This window comes from Danio rerio, chromosome 16 (genome assembly GCF_049306965.1).
Source record: "Danio rerio strain Tuebingen ecotype United States chromosome 16, GRCz12tu, whole genome shotgun sequence".
NCBI classification, from domain to species: Eukaryota; Metazoa; Chordata; class Actinopteri; order Cypriniformes; family Danionidae; genus Danio; species Danio rerio.
In genome coordinates, this window is record NC_133191.1 from 13637595 (window position 1) to 13659580 (window position 21986).

The window sequence follows — 21986 nt, forward strand, 5'->3', positions numbered from 1 at the left end:
TTCCTGATTACCCTAACCTGTCTAGTTAACCTGATTAACCTAGTAAAGCCTTTAAATGTCACTTTTAGCTGTATAGAAGTGTCTTAAAACATATCTAGTCAAATATTATTTACTGTCATCTCGGCAAAGATATAATTAATGATTAGAAATGAGTTATTAAAATTATTATGTTTAGAAATATGTTGAAAAAAATCTCTCTGTTAAACAGAATTTGTGGTAAAAATAAACAGCCAAGCTAATAATTCAGGGGGCTAATATTTCTGACTTTACTGTATATACTATTCTAGATTTATTCAATGCCCATTGACATTTCAATTAACATTTCATTTAGTAACATATTGGTTTTTATACTGCTGATCTGATATTGATTAATATGAATGCAAATAACACATGTTCAAGTTACAGGGATAATTCACTCAAAAATTTGCTTGTTCTTGACCGTCTGGAGCATGATCTTTCAATCTTTCTAATGAACTATAGGTCATTTGCTTTGTTCTGAAACAGAGAAAGTGTAACAATGCTGTGGCTCCTTGTTTCGATTCACCTTATAAGGCAGAATTGCAAACTGCAACACAATATATTTTTTGCTAGTGGAATGTGAATACAACTGCCCTCTCAATGGACAGAGACATATATTACCATTGCTTCTCTGCAGACTTAATATGGCACTGACACATGCACATAAGCATGTAGCTGTCATTTCTGCTATAACTAGAAAATGATATATAATTAAATATATTTAAAATTATGTATAGAATAAAAAATACACTTGCAACATAAATCAAGGCTTTGTAAGCTGTGTAATGGACAGACAAGAGCCATTACACCTCATTTGAAGAAGAAGAGGTGCTCGCTGGTTTTTAGCAGCAATAACTAATGTGCTTCCTCACAGAATCAGGCACTGCTGGTTTTTATGCAACAAATTTCTCTTTATGAATTATGACGCAGCTTGGTTGGTTTTTGGTTGGATAACTTTCTCACCCCAAACAAACTGCTGTAGAGTCAAACTCTTTCAGGCGATCTTGGAGCATTTGTTTTGGTGCAGATCTGAGCTTGATTGATATTTTCATGTACTGTATGTCTCAGCAACACAAACTAACGCACCAGGTTTCAAAACAAAGACAAAAAATGAACACCCAATGTATGAAAACATCCTCAACCATCCCTATTGAGATTGCGCCCAAAAACACCAAACTTTTTTATCCAAATTAGACATTTGCATATGATTCTATAATATTCCTGAAATTAATATAAAATGTAAATAAATACATATTTACATGCAAATAAGTAAATAAACAGATTGAATGATGGACTAAAAATGGGTGCACAGATTAAAAGTCTTAATGAGTCTTAATGATTAAAAGTCAGAATGTGTATAAAACACATTCAAACAGATATACGAATCAGCTCAAAATGTTTAAAAAAGTGATTCCCAAACTTTTCAGCCCGCGACCTCTAAAATAACAATTGCAGTGACTCTCGACCCTCACATTCCTAAGTGTTGGTTATAAATATACAAACATTGCGCACACAACAATAGGCCTATTTTAACACAAGCATATTAACAATGCAAAAAAAAAAAAAAAACTGTCTAACAACCATATAATTTTTATAGTCATTTATTCATTTGATTAATTTAATGTTAACCTCAACTAAAGAGACTGGTGGACACAATGTTTTCACTAAAGTCTATTCTTGGCTTAATTTTGAAGACCGCCAATTAGAGATCATCCTCAATGTTCAGTCTTGGCCTGTCTTTATTTTTAATGTATCTGATTTCCATAAAGGTGTCATAAAGTTTAACCTGGTGCTATAAATTCAATCTGCTGCAACTGAGGCTATTGCTGTGTTGTTAATCTAACGTAAAACCTATAAAGTAATTTAAAGGCTGATGGTTTTTCATTTGCATGTTGTTGTGTTTTACTAATAAAAACTACTATTTTTTTTATCATCGTTATTAAAATACAGTTGGGTGATTCTAATAGTTTAATAAAATTTATTCGATTTTTTTCGGTCGGTCATTGCCCCAACTTTGAACCACTGGTTCCATATAAACAGACCTGTAATCAAATTCAGTTCATTCACATTGACGCATGTAAACATAGTCAAAATATCATCTGGAGCCACGGTTATTCATTTCTTACTGCCTGTACATGCTTTTCTAAAGCCACTGACATTTTACGACTCACCAAGGACGGCTTCAACTAAAATTTTCCTTCCTCCGACAAAAGTCACCTACAGATTGACCTGAGGCTGAGTAAATTAACACTTATCATCTTTGCATGAGCTATCCCTTTAAAATGACTCACTCTCACGTTAGATAACCTTTATATTAAACAGAACTGGCACATGCTAGTTCATTATAATGGGACTATTCTAGCTTTATTGTGCCGCGTTCTCTCAGGGCAGATGCAGCATCAAATACGCTATTGTTTATCCCTCCCACCCACGTTGTCTTCTTAAACACTGGGGCATGTTGAACACCTCCCCCCCAACAGTCCCTATGGAAAGGCAGTGAAGGACGTTCGTGCCTCAAAGGTGCAGCACTTTCACTCTCTTTAAAGAGTGTCATTAAGGATTACCTGACTTATTATGAATGCAACAAAGCAGAAAAGTTGAAGGTTAATGCCAGAAGAGATGAGCATTAAACACAGTTCTCAGGGTGAACATAAATAGAGGCCTTTTTAAAGAAACTCAAGATCACACGGTTATCAAAACTCTATAAACAAGACATTAATTTGACTTTGCTGATTTAGCAACTGATTCACTGAATGAAATGCATCGTGTGCACATTCACAAAACCTGTGTCGAGCGCAATACGCATGGCATAATTTGCAATGTAGCTCCATCACTGAGATCCAGGCACCTACATAATCTCTTAAAAATGCAGAAAGTGCACTTTACCACGTGCATTTGGACAAACGCCCAGCTTTACCGCTCTTCTCCATCATTTGATAATCATCTGCTGATTTATTGCCGTCATGATCGCTAAAAAGTGCACACAAACATCCCTTTTATATAAAGATTCATTTGTCACCTGCTTTCATTGGGCGGTGATATAATTGCACAGGGAAACAGCTCAGGGTTTTGGGAGAATGAAGCCCAATAAACTGTGCAGCGAGCCTAATTTATACAGAAAGGAGGCGTGTTTTTTTGGAAATGAATGATAATGGCTTAATTTAAGTACTCAAGGTGCTGATTGTGCCTGGTATAAACTAGTTTGAGGGTGGTTACTAAATTATATGGCAGATATAAGCATGGGTGATGACATGAAATTGAAATGTACTTTTATTTGTTAGTTATTAGTTCAGATTAGTCATTTTTATTGACAAATAAAATTATATACAATGGGCCCTATCATACACCCGACGCAATGTGGCGCAAGGCGCGGCGCTATAGTCTTTTGCTAGTTTCGGCTTGGCGCAAGAGTCGTTTTGAGACGTTGCGCTACGCTGTTTAAATAGCAAATGCATTAGCGCTCATATGTGCGCCCATAGGCGTTCTGGTCTAAAAAGGAAGGCGTTCTGATGCGCACTGCTGGCGCATTGTTATTTTGAGAAACTAAAATAGATTTTTCATTAGATCAAAACTAACCCGGTCTAAACTCCAGCTTTAATTAATTTAATTTAATTTAATTCGCTTACACACTGCTTAATACGCACAAGAGCAATAGGCAAATATCTTTACATATGAAAAAGTTTAAATATTAAGGATATATATATATATATATATATATATATATATATATATATATATATATATATATATATATATATATATATAAATACATATATATATATATAATATATATACATATATATATATATATATATATATATATATATATATATATATATAGAGAGAGAGAGAGAGAGAGAGAGAGAGAGAGAGAGAGAGAGAGAGAGAGAGAGAGAGAGAGAGAGAGAGAGAGAGAATATAATAAGAATAGATATAGGATTTAAATATAAAATATTAAAATATTACAAAACATTATTTTCTAGCCTACATAAATATGAAAAATCACTGCTTTTATGTCTTCATCTCGGGACGCTTTTTCAGTTCATTCATAATAATTTGCTTTTATATAATGTTATTATTATTAGCAGTATTATTTATTATATCCATATTTATATTTGTCTTATTAAAAACAAGCTTAGATTTGTCCACCTGTCAGGTTTTAGACCAAATGGGGCACAGCATGTGTTTTAGGACATAACTCAGGTTTTTGAGCACACTTTGTTATTATTGTTCATTTATTCGTTCATCTATTAGAACTGAATTTAGAAATAGTTTTGAAACGAATATTTGCGCTTAACAAACTAAATTAATTTATTGTAGACTGTCTGTGCGTAAAGGCTTCCCTATCCAAGAGCGAAAGTGAAAGTAGTTCTCTTATTCTTACGCAGTAGATGCTCTGTTTAACATTCATTCATTCATTCATTCATTTTCTTGTCAGCTTAGTCCCTTTATTTATCCGGGGTCGCCACAGCGGAATGAACCACCAACTTATCCAGCAAGTTTTTACGCAGCAGATGCCCTTCCAGCCGCAACCCATCTCTGGGAAATATCCACACACACATTCACACAAACTCTCATACACTATGGACAATTTAGCCAACCCAATTCACCTGTACCACATGTCTTTGGACTGTGGGGGAAACCCACGCGAAGGCAGGGAGAACATGCAAACTCCACACAGAAACGCCAACTGAGCAGAGGTTCGAACCAGCGACCCAGCAACCTTCTTGCTTTGAGGCGAACGTGCTACCCACTGCGCCACTGCCACAGTGTAGGCCCTATTGGAATTGCTCTGTTTCTTCTTCTTCTTCTTCTTCTTCTGCGGAATGATTTGCGGTTTTGAGGGGCTAAACATGCCCGAAAACTCACAAAACTTTGCACACGCCCCAAAAGTGGTGAAAATTTACGTTTGTTATGGGTTTTGGAAGTGGACGTGGCAAAATGACTCGACAACACCACCTATGCACTTTAGAACGGACTGACCACCAAGTTACGAATTACGCACACGTACGAAAATTGGCACACACCTCACACACGCCAAAACCTACAAAAAAGTATCTTGAAACGGAATCTCAAACCCAACAGGAAGTCAGATTTTTTTATTTCCTGCAGCGAAAAAGTGCAGTTTTTGCCATTTCTAAGCCTTGTATTTTAACGAACTTTCATCGGATCAACACCAAAATTGGCTTTTGTCATCTAAAGGCTTTGGCGATGATAAATTGTGAAGATATAGAATTTTCTTCAGAGGGCGTGTCTGTGGCGGCCTCGCAAACTTTGACGATTCGCCACAAAACAGGAAGTTGTTAAAACTCATGCATGCATTGTCCTATCTGCCTCAAAATTCACACGTTTGATAACAGTCCTGACCTGAACATGTTTACATGCCAATATCCAAAAACAGTTATAGCGCCACCAGCTGGCAACAGGAAATTACTTATAACTCAGCCAAACAATGTCCAATCTACCTGAAAATTCACAGGTTAGTTGAGATGCCTCTCTTGAAGACATCTACATGCCAATATTGAGTCAGAGTCATAGCGCCACTTGCTGACAGAAGGTACTTTGGCTTATAACTCAACCTCACAATGTCCGATATGCCTGAAAATTCACATGGTTAATAAGATTCCTTCACTGAAGGCATCTACATGCCAATCTTGAGTCACAGTTATAGCCCCACCTGCTGACAGGAGGAAGTTTGGCATAAATCTGTGATTTTTCTCAGGTTCTTTTTAAATATCGGCTTAAATTATTGTTGTCATCTTGAGGCCACCGGGCAGTGGTGAGCCCGGGTGTGAGGTCCCTATCATCGCTGCTTGCAGCTTTAATTGGTATTTTAATTGAAGGGGTATTCATTAGACCTTACAATCATGACATGACACAGATGACTGGAGATCTTACAGGACTGTGCAATTAATCGAAAATCCGATTTCGATTTTGATTTTAGCTTCTCACGATTATGATAAACCATTAATCAAAATAAATGATTATTAACTTAAAAGTGCGAAAGACCGCATGCTTATGTGTGTGTGTGTGTGTGTGTGTGTGTGTGTGTGTGTGTGTGTGCGGCATATATTAACCCTCATTGGTGTAATAAACAAACGAGTTGAGAATCAAAAGATGTGAAAGAGAAACCATTAAAGTGAAAGTGCGCGATGTTCCTGCTGCTGCCTGTTTTTATCATCATTAATCAAACAACAAAACGAGAAAATCCCTCAGTGCTCTTGACTAAAGAACTTTTGTAGCTAAAGTGTTTTTCTTACAGTGAAGATGCTTAAAGCACAGTTTGTTTCATATTTTTATTCTATTGTATTTATTTCTTTTTCTTTTGCAGGGTGGAAAATAACTGTATATGCAGTTAAAGTCAGAATTATTAGCCCTCCTGAATATTAGCAATCCTTTTTTTTTTTACTTATTTCTGAACATAATAGTTTTAATAACTCATTTCTAACAATTGATTTATTTTATCTTTGCTATGATGATAGCAATTTTAGAATATTTTAAAATACAAGCATTCAGATTCAAAGTGCGATTCAAAGACTTAATTAGGGTAATTAGGCAAGTCATTGTATAACAGTAGATTCTTCAGCAGACAGTCATAAATATTTATTGCTTAAGGGGGCTAATAATATTTACCTTAAAATGGGTTTCAAAATATTTAAAACTGCTTTTATTCTAGCCGAAATAAAAAAACAAATAAGCCTCTTTCCAGAAAAAAAAAAAATATTAAAGGAAATACTGTTAAAATTCCTTGCTCTGTTAAACATGATTTTGGAAATATTTATTTAAAAAAAAATTCTCAGGAGCGCTAATAATTTTGACTTTAACTGATAATCGTTTTGAATAATCGTGATTACAATTATGACCTATATAATCGTAATTATGATTTTTCCCAAAATTGAGCAGCCCTAAGATCTTATGCAATATTTTGTCCGTATTTTTATTGTCAAAATTACATAGAACACACAACCCTTGAAATGTTGTGCTTAGTAAGTTTAATTTATTTATTTATTTATTTTTATCAACACTGTGATTTTTTGGTTATTTTACTTGAAGAAGTGTTTATAAGAGCATATAACCATGACATGACACAGTAGATTAGAGAACTTATTTTTTTACAAAAGTACATATAGTACAAAATGTTGTGCTCAGTAAGATTATTTGGTATTTTATTAAAAAATGACAGATTTTTTTTGGTATTTTACTTGAAGGAGTGCTCATAAGACTTTATAACCATGACATGACACAAGAGATTGGAGATCTTATGCAATATTTTGTTTATATATATATATATTTTTTTTTAAATACATATAATACAAAATGTTGCACTCAGTAAGATTTTTTGGTAGTTTATTAAAAACTGATAGATTTTTTTTGCTATTTTACATGAAGTAGTGTCCATAGGATATTATAATCATGATATGACACAGGAGATTGGAGATCTTATGCAACTTTGTCTTTTTTTTTTTTTTTTTTTTTTTTTTTGATAAAATTACATGTAATACAATGTTGTGCTCAGTAAGATTTTCTGATATTTTACTTGAAGAAGTGTTCATAAGACCTTATCATCATGACATGACACAGGAGATGACTGTCACAACTGTCATTAAGTATCATAAGTTGCTATTTTAAATCCAAAGATGACCAGTCTTTGTCATGACAACATGACATGATCAATACAAAATAAGTTATCATGCATCAGTCATAAACATGGTTGTCGTAAGGCCATTAGATTGGTGTCATGAAGATTTTTCAGATCATCTTTTTTTCAGTGGAACAAACGGAATTTGTTATTTAAATTACTCATTTAATGTGTCACTACTAATTTAACATCCATGTTAAGATTTAATTACATTTTATTGACATTCTTAATTTTTACCACCGTAGTTGAGGTAAAAAAAAAAATTATTAATGCTAAAAAAATGTTTAAAATATTTTTAACGCTTTTATGTCTCTTAAGCTCAAAACTCCTGCATTTATTGTATCACAAGTACAGTCAAAACAGAACAACTGTAAAATAATATTATAAAATTATTATATTATAAAATAATTATAAAATCTACTTCACATAAAAAAAATAAAAATTAAGTGAAGTTTATTAATGAACTAATTTTGAGAGGATCACGTGCTTATGACTGTTAGCAGCTGGATCCGCATTATCCCATTCACAATGCACCAATCAAATGACTCCTAAACTACTACAAATACCCTGGGTTACATTCCACTGCTATCTTCGTTTTGAAGAATCCCCCCTTCCACCCCAACTCCTCCTCCTTCGTAGATCGGTGACACGATGGTCCAGTGCATAGCACTGTTGCCTCACATCAAGAACATCTCTGGTTCCAGGCTTTACCAAACCAGCAGACGTTTCTGTGCAGAGTTTGCACTTTCTCCCTGTGCTCACGTGGGTTACCCTGGGTTCCTTCCACAGTCCAAAAACATGCAACTTAAGTTAATTGACTAATCCAAATTAGCACCATAGACATGCTTCTAGTATGTAGTTATCTCCCAAAAGCAATCACTTACTGTTCATTAGTTTCAACAGAGTTCTCGACATCTACCTGAGCTCAAGCTCCCCTCCCACCTTGCAACGAGAGGAAGCCCCGGGCTTGAGGAATCTAAGGGGCTCTCTCCCGGATCAGCATGCCAAAGAAGCTTTATAATCAATCATCAGCTAAGTGTGAACTCTTGAAATGTAATTTATTCCTGAACAACAAACCGACATCTTCAGCATCTCGTCCAGTGTTCAAATCATGGTTAAATCAGTGTTTTAAACCTTTCTTAATATTTTTGATAAAACCAAAACATATTATTTCCATCTTTTTTTTTTTTTGATGACCAGAAATATTATTTATTTGAAGTAAATAAAACTAAATGCACCCTTGATGATTAAATATTAATTTATTTAAACAAATAAAACTTTCCCTGCACCAACCTTTTAACTGCTACTGTTTAATGGTTAAATAACATTATCCTAAAAAAATATTACAGCCTTCTTTTGAAACCAAACATCATCACTATCAATCAGTGTTAATTTAATCTACAAAAATAGGGACAAAATATTAATTGCATATGGTTTAAAACAAACTGAAATATGACAATGTTAGGTTAGGTTACTTTATTTATACCAAAGGGTAGATTTGTTTTGCAGTCAAAATATCTAATTTATGACACAGTGCCACACAAAAATGTACATATAAGTATGCTGTGCCAGAGACATAACTAAAAACTGCTCAAATAATAAAGAAAGACTACAATGCAATGGTCCAGTAGATAAAATAAAATAATGTTGGTTAGTTTTTGAGCCATTCCAGCGTTAGGGATGTGACATTTACAGTAAAAACTCAAATTTTTAATTCACATAGAAAGTACAGTATTTGTTAACATTACATTGAAACATCTGTTTATATATTCCAAAACAGCTAACCACAGAGTAAAGGGATCAGAAAAATATCAATCTGTAAATATGTTTTATATTTTAAATGAGGAAAATAAACATGCATTATGGATGCCCAAAACACGTAAAATAAATATGTGTTTACAGCGTACAACATACTTTGCAGAAATTCTATTAATTAAACTGCACAACCCACATGAAATTTCTATAATCAAAAGGATAAGTGTTGACTCTCTATAGAATAAATATGACTAATAAATATTAATTAATATAATAAATATTTTAGTTTAGTTTACATTTTTGCATTCATGAGGAAGAAGCTTTGTTATGGATGTGACATCTCTCTCCTATGGATGTGACAGATGTGAAATTAGCACTTGTGTGACTTTGGTAAATCAAATATAATCGATTGAAAGCACTGACATTACAGTAAAATACAAGCCTACACATAAAACATAGAAAGGGTTTTGCTATTGTGGTAAAAACTTTCTTTTTTTCATGGCAAAGTTAACATTTGCATGGAATTGCTCTTATCTTTTTACTATGTTTTAGTCTCATCTTTTGTCATCAATGATATTGCATGCTGACGTGTTCACTGTTAATATCCGATGATATCCACATCATCTCATCTTAGTTTTGGAAAAAGTTCATCAATGAAAACTTTTCGTCCTTATTTTTGTTAATGATATTATGCAGTTGACGCAAGACAAATTGTATCTCTACATTTAAAACACACAAGTCACATCTTGTATGAGTGAAAGAACAGCTTCTTACCTCATTCTTCCACGGATCCTCTGTGTTCTGTTGCCATCCGTCTGACAGTTGGTGACAAAGTGTGGCCCTCCAGTGGCTCCGTAGTCCTTGCGCAGTGCCACGGCTCCATGTGTAAGGATGGACACCCCACGGGCGATACGTCTGCGGGGTTCGTCCCTCCAGCCCTGTGGTCTGACCGCGAACAGGCGTTTGGGCAGTCCGGTCAGGCCCAGTTCGGACAAAGCCGGACCCACTGCGAACCATATATGGGACGCGCCGGCCTGACCAGCTGCCCAAGCGGCGAGGAAAACCTGTTCAGCTTCCTCCTGAGAGCAGTACAACAACCGCACCTACAGCACAGCAAAGCAAAGAGGAGACCAGGATCAAAACCCGAAAGCAGGTAAAGGAGAGCGCAAACAAAAACACAGGGAGGAAGAGCCCAGGATGAGAAATGATGAAATGGAAGACAAGGGTTGGTTTTGTGCATTGTTTAAAGAGCCCATATTATACATGAAATAGGGTCATATCTTGGTTGTAAGGGTCTCCAACAACAGTCTAATATGCATGCAAGGTCAAAAAACACTTTCATGGTCTTATAATCTGCATTTATTTTTAACTTATTATCCCAGCGACTCCTGTATGAATCGTCCAGTGATTCATTTGTTCCCAAACCCCTCCTTAGCGCGAAGCTAATCTGCGCTGATTGGACCGATGACAGCCTGTTGCGATTGGTCGACTGCCTTCAGTCAGAGTGAAATGCCAAACAGCTAATCAGCAATATAAAAATTAATCACAGTTCATACACGCTCGATAGTGTAGGTGTGGATTTTAGCTGCCAGTGGGTCAATGTAAATACAGACGATGGACTTGAAAATTCAGACGACTATTTTATTGAGCAAAAACTCCAAAAACTGTCGAGGAGATCACACAGCTTGTCTCACTATCTATCTATCTATCTATCTATCTATCTATCTATCTATCTATCTATCTATCTATCTATCTATCTATCTATCTATCTATCTATCTATCTATCTATCTATCTATCTATCTATCTATCTATCTATCTATCTATCTATCTATCTATCTATCTATCTATCTATCTATCTATCTATCTATCTATCTATCTATCTATCTATCTATCTATCTATCTATCTATCTATCTATCTATCTATCTATCTATCTATCTATCTATCTATCTATCTATCTATCTATCTATCTATCTATCTATCTATCTATCTATCTATCTATCTATCTATCTATCTATCTATCTATCTATCTATCTATCTATCTATCTATCTATCTATCTATCTATCTATCTATCTATCTATCTATCTATCTATCTATCTATCTATCTATCTATCTATCTATCTATCTATCTATCTATCTATCTATCTATCTATCTATCTATCTATCTATCTATCTATCTATCTATCTATCTATCTATCTATCTATCTATCTATCTATCTATCTATCTATCTATCTATCTATCTATCTATCTATCTATCTATCTATCTATCTATCTATCTATCTATCTATCTATCTATCTATCTATCTATCTATCTATCTATCTATCTATCTATCTATCTATCTATCTATCTATCTATCTATCTATCTATCTATCTATCTATCTATCTATCTATCTATCTATCTATCTATCTATCTATCTATCTATCTATCTATCTATCTATCTATCTATCTATCTATCTATCTATCTATCTATCTATCTATCTATCTATCTATCTATCTATCTATCTATCTATCTATCTATCTATCTATCTATCTATCTATCTATCTATCTATCTATCTATCTATCTATCTATCTATCTATCTATCTATCTATCTATCTATCTATCTATCTATCTATCTATCTATCTATCTATCTATCTATCTATCTATCTATCTATCTATCTATCTATCTATCTATCTATCTATCTATCTATCTATCTATCTATCTATCTATCTATCTATCTATCTATCTATCTATCTATCTATCTATCTATCTATCTATCTATCTATCTATCTATCTATCTATCTATCTATCTATCTATCTATCTATCTATCTATCTATCTATCTATCTATCTATCTATCTATCTATCTATCTATCTATCTATCTATCTATCTATCTATCTATCTATCTATCTATCTATCTATCTATCTATCTATCTATCTATCTATCTATCTATCTATCTATCTATCTATCTATCTATCTATCTATCTATCTATCTATCTATCTATCTATCTATCTATCTATCTATCTATCTATCTATCTATCTATCTATCTATCTATCTATCTATCTATCTATCTATCTATCTATCTATCTATCTATCTATCTATCTATCTATCTATCTATCTCTATCTATCTATCTATCTATCTATCTATCTATCTATCTATCTATCTATCTATCTATCTATCTATCTATCTATCTATCTATCTATCTATCTATCTATCTATCTATCCATCCATCCATCCATCCATCCATCCATCCATCCATCCATCCATCCATCCATCCATCCATCCATCCATCCATCCATCCATCCATCCATCCATCCATCCATCCATCCATCCATCCATCCATCCATCCATCCATCCATCCATCCATCCATCCATCCATCCATCCATCCATCCATCCATCCATCCATCCATCCATCCATCCATCCATCCATCCATCCATCCATCTAATCATACTAGGTAAATAAAATGTTAAACTCAGGTTCTTGAGGACAAAATCAATTCATTGGTCCCATTAGAACTTAAAATGGGTTAACAGGATTTAGTTTTATTGAAAAGCTTCAAAATTGTAACTTTTTTTAAAAATTATCACTGATAAACTAATTAACAAAAAAAACTGTTTTTTATGACTTTAAACCCAATGTTTTTTTTATAATAAATAGTACACAATATTGCTTTTTTCCATAAGAATCTCACACTAGGTACGAAAAAATGTTACACCCAGGTTCTTGAGGACAAAATCATTGATCCCATTAAAACATGTAATTGGTTATTGGGGTTTATTTTTTTAGAAACAATAAAAAATGCAACCTTTTTCATGATTATAAATTATAAAATTTTTATGATTATAAAAAATAAACCAAATAATAAAAAAAATGTTTAGAAGATAAAGAACGAGGCTTCTCCATTCGGCCTCTTTACTTTCTCTTTACTTTACTTTTACTCTTTACTTCTTTACTTTTGTGGCTAATGAAATGGTGTTGTACGCACTGCATTCATTAGCCTACATATTTAATTTAGTTTGTCAAGCACAAATATTTGTTTTAAATCTATTTCTAAATTCAATTCTAATTTCCAGCAAACTAATAAATGAACAATATTACAGTTTTTCTCAGTCGCTTTGGTGCGTTTCTCACAACACTAGTGCATTTCTGCACAACAGTTCATGCATTTCTCAAAACAATTAGTGCAAACTGCAAAACCTAGCTGATAACCTGCAAAAGCGCGTCACATGCTTAAAATGGATATTTCATTCCTCAAAAGCAAGTATTTGTGTCAATCAAAGTGTCAGTATCATCAAAATGAAAAGTCCTGACAGCATTGATTATGAACAAGATAGTCAAATGGCTTTGTCATGTTTTCATTATGACAGTTTACTCTGGACATTGTTTTTAATGCAAAAAAAGTCAGATTTTGGTGACACTTCCTGAAAATGCTCAAGACAGCACTATATACTATTTACACAGCCATTTGAAAACTACAGTAAAGTTGGACATCACTTACTGTAATTTAGTGAGGTATCTGAGTACAAGACATTGAATATGTATGTTTTACATTTTTACTCTGCATTTGCTCTTTACAATCCTAATTTATACACAGCATTGTGCAAAAGAATAAATACACCCTTATTTACAACAAACAAACTCCCTTTGGGTTGAACTGTGCACAACTGTAAACAATATTGCAGTACATATTGGAACTGAACCTGCAACATACACATGTCTGTAAATCATTCATCAAATTGTTCAATTTTAAAGACATTTTCTGGAAAATAAAGATAATTTTATTATAAAGTTTGCTTGACCGATTTTGTCATCAAGTTCAACATTTTTGCATGTAATGACTCAAGTAATGTAATGAGGACTATTAGTTTTATACAGAATGACTATTCAGCATTTACAAGTTTAGTTAATTTTGACTGACATGACATAAGCAAATGACAATGTTATAAATAGCAGAGAGTTGAATGAAAGCAATTGATGCATGTCCGAAAGCATTTGCTATTTGTTGGAAGGAATGAGAAACTGCTACTAGGATGTGCACAAATGACTAATTGTTTTGAGAAGTGCATGACCTGTTGTGCAAATGTAAATAGTGTAGTGAGAAATGCACCAAAGTGACTGAGAAAAACTGTAGTGATGTATCTAAGTACAAGACACTGAATATGTATGTTTCACATTTTTACTGCATTTGTTCTTTGCAATTCTAATTTATTCCCAGCATTGTGCAAAAGAATAAATACATCCTTATTTACAACAAACATAAACTTTATTTGGGTAGAGCTGTGCACAACTGTAAACAATACTGCAGAACATATAGGAAATGAACCTACAATACACATAGGTCTGTAAATCAAAAAAGACATTTTCAGGAAAATAATTATTTAATTTATTTTTTTTAATAAAATTTGCTTGACAGATTTTGACAACTAGTTCATCATTTTTGTATGTAATGACTCAAGTAATGAAATGAGGACTATTAGTTTTATATGGGATGACTATTCAGAATTTACAAGTTTAGTTAATTTTGACTGACATGACATAAGCAAATGATAATGTTATAAATAGCAGAGAGTTTTATGAAAGCAATTGATGCATGTCCGAAAACATTTGCAATTTGTTGGAAGGAATGAGAAACTGCTACTAGAATGTGCACAAATGACTAATTGTTTTGAGAAATGCATTAACTGTTGTGCAAATGTAAATAGTGTTGTGAGAAATGCACCAAAGCGACTGACAAAAACTGTAATAAAGTGTGATCAAAAAACTATATTTATACTTGCTTTAGTGAAAACAAGTTTAGATCTGTTCACCTGTCAGGTTTTGCAGACGTATGCCCCATACAGGAATGCTTACGTCTCCAAAACCTGACAGGTGAACAAATCTAAACTTGTTTTCACTAAAGCAAATATAAATATACATATAATAAAAATATTGCTCATAATAATAACATTACACAAATGCAAATAAATAAACTGAAAAAAAAACAAAGGCATAGAGAATTTTTGTAGCATTTTAATCTGATATTTTCTATTCATATGTAAAGATATTTGTGTATTGTTGTACATCCTGTGTGTATTAAGCAATGTGTAAGTGTTTGGACCCATATAGGAGCATAACTAACGTGCTCAACAGCGCAGTGTGTCTTAACACACCTCTTTTTTTAGACCACACAAGTCAACAAAGTGGTGCAAATGGATTTACTATTTAAACAACGTGGTGCAAAACGTGGTTTGAAAATAGCACCAACTCGCGCCAAACATGTCTTGTGCCTTATTGCGCCAGGTGAATGATAGGGCCCTAAATGTTTTGTTCATGTTAAATAACAGCTTACATTGCTTTTTTTTTATAAAAACCACAGTAACATCATGTAAACAAACTGTACTTTAATGAGCTAAAATTCAAAATGAATTAATTTATGGTATTTATTATTACTAGTATTATTATTATTATTACTGTTATTATTATTGTTGTTGTTGTTGTTGTTATTATTATTATTATTATTATTATTATCGTTATTATTATTATTATTATTATTAAGGACTGATAGATATTTATAGACCTAAATAGAAACATTGTTTTTAGAACAATAGTCTGATTTATCAAAGAACTAATCAATTTAAACAAAAGTTATTAATTGCAACACTTTGGGGTTTTTTCAAGCTAAATATGTGACCAAAATTGCTTATTATTTCATGGGAGCAGAGCAGCATTGGAGTAATGTGCTGGGACATGCCTTAATAAGAAAAGACAGACAATGGATGGAAAAAGAAAGCGAGAAAGAAAATGGAAGAAAGAGAACAAGCAGTCTGGAATGGGGAGAGAGAAAGGTAAGAAAAGTAAAAAGCAGAAACTGACTAAAGACTTCACCTTTACAATGCACAAGAGAGAAAAACCCAAGAGAGAAAGACTGTAAGAGAGAGAGAACAAGAGAGGAGGCCAGTAGAGAATGAGAAAAAGAGCAAAAGAATGAGAGAATAAATAGATAGAGAACCCAGCCTGAATCTAAACTCACCAGCCCTGAACAAGACAGATTAAGTGATGAAATATTTTCTCTCTCTCTCTCTCCGTGTATGTGTGTGTGTGTGTGTGTGTGTGTGTGTGTGTGTGTGTGTGTGTGTGTGTGTGTGTGTGTGTGTGTGTGTGTGTGTGTGTGTGTGTGTGTGTGTGTGTGTGTGCGCCTATGTGTTATAGACGGATGGGACTTTGAAAAACACAGTTTGATAATACCATAAGAATGGTAATGTATATATCACATTACAAATTACGGTTCAAGTGACAGTTTTCATGATGGCTTCTGACTGCTCCCTAGCCATGCTAAAATCCAGATAATAAGTGCAAAAACCTGTTCAACACATCACTGCGCAGCTCTCATAGCTAGACAGTTTGTCACACAGCATTATGATGTGTCAGGGACTACAGTATATCTTCCAGCATTTCTTCTGCCACTTGATGAATTTGCTTAATAAAATAATGTTTTCTAAAAACGCTTAGGAAATAAGGCATCGCATACAGTACCATGCTGCACTGTACATATAGTCAAAGCTGTACAATTTGTACATATAGTCAAAGGGGTTTTGTATGTACGGTGGATCATTTACACTGATCATACCTCACACATCCATCCGTCTATTCATCTATGCATCCGTCCCTCCGTCCACTCACACATCCACCCACCCACCCATCTATCTATCCATCCATCCATCTATTAGAGGTGGAAAGTAAGCATCCATCCATCCATCCATTCATCTGTCCGTCCATCTGTCCACCCATCCCAGTATGTACTCTATCTATCTATCTATCTATCTATCTATCTATCTATCTATCTATCTATCTATCTATCTATCTATCTATCTATCTGTCTGTCTGTCTGTCTGTCTGTCTGTCTGTCTGTCTGTCTGTCTGTCTGTCTGTCTGTCTGTCTGTCTGTCTGTCTGTCTGTCTGTCTGTCTGTATGTCTGTCTGTCTGTCTGTCTGTCTGTCTGTCTGTCTGTCTGTCTATCTATCTATCTATCTATATATCTATCCGTCCGTCCGTCCGTCCGTCCGTTTGTCTATTCATCCATCCATCCAATCATCAGAGGTGGTAAGTAAGCATCCATCCATCCATCCATCCATCCATCCATCCATCCATCCATCCATCCATCCATCCATCCATCCATCCATCCATCCATCCATCCATCCATCCATCCATCCATCCATCCATCTATCTATCTATCTATCTATCTATCTATCTATCTATCTATCTATCTATCTATCTATCTAAGGGATAATCAATGGATTGCTGTGGATTAAAGGATTTTAAATGCGTAACGTGAAGACAAATATCTGCCTCATGTCAAAAGAGAAAAATCCTTTAATGCACAGCAAGCCATTGATCATCCTGTGTACTCCATGCTTATTTGCTAAGTTATGGACAGGTTTAAATTAGTTTTGCTCTTTGCAGTGGAATATTTGACTGAATTTTTGTCAGTTATGACATGGTATACAGATCTAGTCCCTGCACTGAATCAGCGACGACAGCAAGAGAGAAGAGAGAGAGGGTGAGAGAGAGAGCGAGAGAGAGAGAGAGAGAGAGAGAGAGAGAGAGATATTGTGTGTACATGTAATTGACACAAAAATAGGATATCTAAGAGCGGGTATTTCTGATCTTTCAATCTAATAATGTCAAAGCTAGCACAAATCATTTACCAAATAAAATGATACAATTAAACACTTTATGAATGGGTTCCTTGTATTGCATTGACTACTGACACACTTGCATTGACACTTTCTACACACTTCTACATACTTTATTCTGTTAAAAAGTATGTTTGTTTGAATAAAAGTGATTCTACAAATATTTTAGAACATCTAAAGTGATTCAATAAGCTCTTTAATAATAAAACAATAATAGCCATATCACTCTGCAGTGTTAAAGAGGTCAGCAGGGGGCGCTAAACCTGTGGTCTGTGAGAGTCCTAATGCCCTAGTATAGTAATAGGGACACTATACTGTCAGTAAGCGCCGCCTTGCAGATGAGACATTAAACTGAGGTCCTGACTCTCTGTGGTCATATAAAATCTTAAAGAGTAAAAAGTAGGAATGTAAATTGGCCAGTGTCCTAGCCAAATTCCCTCTATCCTGTCTCTTGGGCCTCACCCATCATAACCTCCCAATCATCCCTATCCACCGAACTGGCTCTATCGCTGTCTATCCAATCCACCAATAGCTGGTGCGCACTGGCACCGTTGTCCTGTGGTTGCCATCGCATCATCTAAGTATGATGTACACTGGTGGTGGTGTGAAGAGACCCCCCTTATGATTGTGAAGCAATTTGGGTGTAAGGTCATAAATGATAAATGCACTATATAAATACACATTAATTACTTACAATATAGCTGTTATGCAAAGGAATTGATCATATGAAATGATCGATCATTCAACACAAGTAAAATTATCCATTAATGATGTTCTGAAAAGAATAACATCATTTAAAAAAAAAACATTAAAACTATACACATGAAATACAACATTCATAAAGCTGTAACTCATGAAAAACAGCGTCTCATGTGTGTGACATGAGTCGCTGTTTTAAGAGAATAAAACTGTGCTGTTTCTGAAATCTGATTTGCAGTCAAATATGTGTTTGCAAAAGAAAGATTAAACAAATCGAGAAGAGAACATTCTACTTTATACATGTTTTTGCCTCTGTTAAAAAACCTAGGATATAGTTTAAAACTATTAAAAAAGATACAGTTTAAAACTTAATTTACCTGTATATATTAATTATGCACTAAAATGTGTATATATATATATATATATATATATATATATATATATATATATATATATATATATATATATATATATATATATATATATATATATATATATATATATATATATATATATATATGTTTTTAAATGTTGTTAGACTTTTTAAATGTTTACTGACAGTAAAATGTAATGGCCAGTGAATGAGTTGAGAGGTGTCATTTTGCCAGTGTTGCCATGACATAACAAGTAGATTTTGCAAGCAGCAGGAACAAATATTACAAGTAAAACATAGAAATGTACTGTCAAGCCATTTTTTGATTGTTCATGGATAAATAAGTACACATGTACATGAGTGGAATATCCACAGAACAAAATATTGAGCTATTTTCAACTCTGACCATGGCGTACGCATATCCTAGTTTACAGCCCGTGAGATTGCACCATAGGTCATTGCTTTCCACATCCATGCAGTGTCTATGGATAGAGGGAGAGTGAAACCAGCGTGATGAACATTGCTGGGCATATATATTCTTTAGCTATTTTTCACTTATAATATTTTTACATTTATTAATAATAATGCTATTAAATAATAATATATTATATACTGCTATTTAAGTATTATTTAATATTAGTAGTATTTATTATTATTATTATTATTATTATATATGCTATTTAATAAAAATAATAATGTACACTTTTTCAGCAGCAGAAAATTATTATAGTTCAGTTTTTAAGGGTACATATGTAAACTTAAATGAAAAATAATTTAAAAACATGCAGAATATTAATTAATGTATTTAAGAAAAAACATAATACAGTATTTTCCAGAATATGAGATGAATCATCTGTATAATCTAAATGTACAATGCCAGCTTCATCAAGAGCAAGCTACATTACTAATTTTATGGAATTTACCGCAGCTTTTGCTAGCATCCACCATGAAATCCTTCGGAAGATCGCGTATACAAACTTGTTCTGTAATCCAACTTTGCATCAAACTACTGCTTTTGGACTGAAAATGGCATCACTTTTTTCTCTATCAAGATCAGGGTTAGGCAAGGCTGTGTACTCCGTTTCTGTTCCTATTGGCGTTAGACTTTGTCATGCACCAGTAAATCTACAGGAAAGGAAGTGGTCTCCCATGGGTCAACTGGAGCAGTTGGCAGACTTGGACTTTGCAGATAACACTGCTTTCCCAGACGAATACCCATAACAGCCACCAACAAATGGAGCAGGTCAATCAGTTTACCTACTGTAGCTGGAAAACCACAACAGCTGATCAAATACGCTGGAGGTCTCTTGTCGGCCAGTGTGGTGAACAGCACAAATAAGAAATGTGCTGGGATATTACCAAGCAAATTATACATTAGCTGGCTACTTTACCTTAACTTAGGTGTACTAAGGACGACTACTCATTAATAAAAAATCTAAATCAACCAATCACATGGCATCAATGTCATGCAGACATGATTAAGAGGATCTGCTGAAGCACAGACTTACTGTAGCATCAGAATGAGAAAAGAATGTGACTTAATAAATGGTTCACACAAAAATGAAAATGACCCCAAAATTTATGTACCCTCAAGCCGTCCTCGGTGCATATGAAAACTTCTGTCAGACGAACACAGTAAAAGCAGTTTTAAATTTTATCCAGGCTCTTTCCATGCTGTTTAATGATGTTTTGATAGTGGTTTTATTCTTCAGGTTTCCAGAAGTGCATAAATTCATCAAAACTAACCTATAAGGTGCCACAAGTTTAATGCATGTCTTATGAAGCAGTTTTTTTTAACATATTAAACTTCAAACATGCTTGACGGATATGTATATGATGTATGATATATATGATGTAAGGCTCATTTGCAACAGGGATAGACAGAGTTTGTTTATCACAGAAGGAGATGACAAACCAAAAACTAGTTGGTTTGATGTCACTGTATACTGCCATACACTCTATTACTACTACAATGCCGCATACTGTACATGTCTACTAGGTATGGGTGATATTTTATCATTTGCAATATACTGCTAAAAATTTCCCCCATAATAAAACCATTCACATATTCTACTAATGATAAAAGCAACAATTGTTCTGTGCAATGATTTATTATTGTAATAGTACAAGTGTGATAGTTTTAGCCTGTTTACAAACTTATTTACTGACATACTTTTACATTAAAAAAATTACTTCATAACACCAACTGAGTGTTTAAAATAGCATTTCTTTTGTGACCAGACACAGTTTAATATCACAGAATAAAAAAAAGTCATGCTATTTTATATGATAAGGCTAGGTCAATTAGCATTGCACTATAAATATACTCAATGCTTATAAAATACCCATCATGACTTGAATAACACAAATAATCTAGATATTGCCATAAGCGTTTGTTTATTCTTGTTTCCATAATCTTTATACTCATGCAGTTAGAGCAGATGGTAGCTGCTTGTGTGTTTTATTTGATCCTAAAAAGCTTGATTAGATGCTTCAGTGAGTGCGTTAACAAACGATTTTTATACGATTAAGACAATACTCTGATTAAGAGTCTACCATGTAAACAGCCATTTTTGATTAAATTAATCCTATTACGGTCACAATCAAACTAAACAAAAGTCGAATTAAGACATGTGGAGTATGCCGACACATTATTGCAGTACAGACATGTAAACACCTTAATCAAACTATTATTGTCATGTAGGCTTTTGCTGCATTTTGCGATAGGATAGTCTATACACACACGGCTGTTTGACACTATTCTCTCCACCTATCGAGTCGGTAAAGGACCACAGACAGCTGCATCGTGAAATGCAGAGGTTTTTTGTCCATACCGCAT

General features: G+C 33.9%; 1 protein-coding gene across 5 annotated transcripts in view; it reads right to left on the bottom strand.

The window, feature by feature from the left end:
- grin2db (glutamate receptor, ionotropic, N-methyl D-aspartate 2D, b) overlaps positions 1 to 21986 on the bottom strand; it is a 297610-nt gene that overhangs the window by 94574 nt on the left and 181050 nt on the right. For all 5 annotated transcript variants that reach the window (XM_073925936.1, XM_073925938.1, XM_073925935.1 and 2 more), the window contains one exon: positions 10187 to 10515. In XM_073925936.1, the coding sequence (XP_073782037.1) occupies positions 10187 to 10515 (329 nt within the window). The remainder of the gene's footprint in view (positions 1 to 10186; positions 10516 to 21986) is intronic.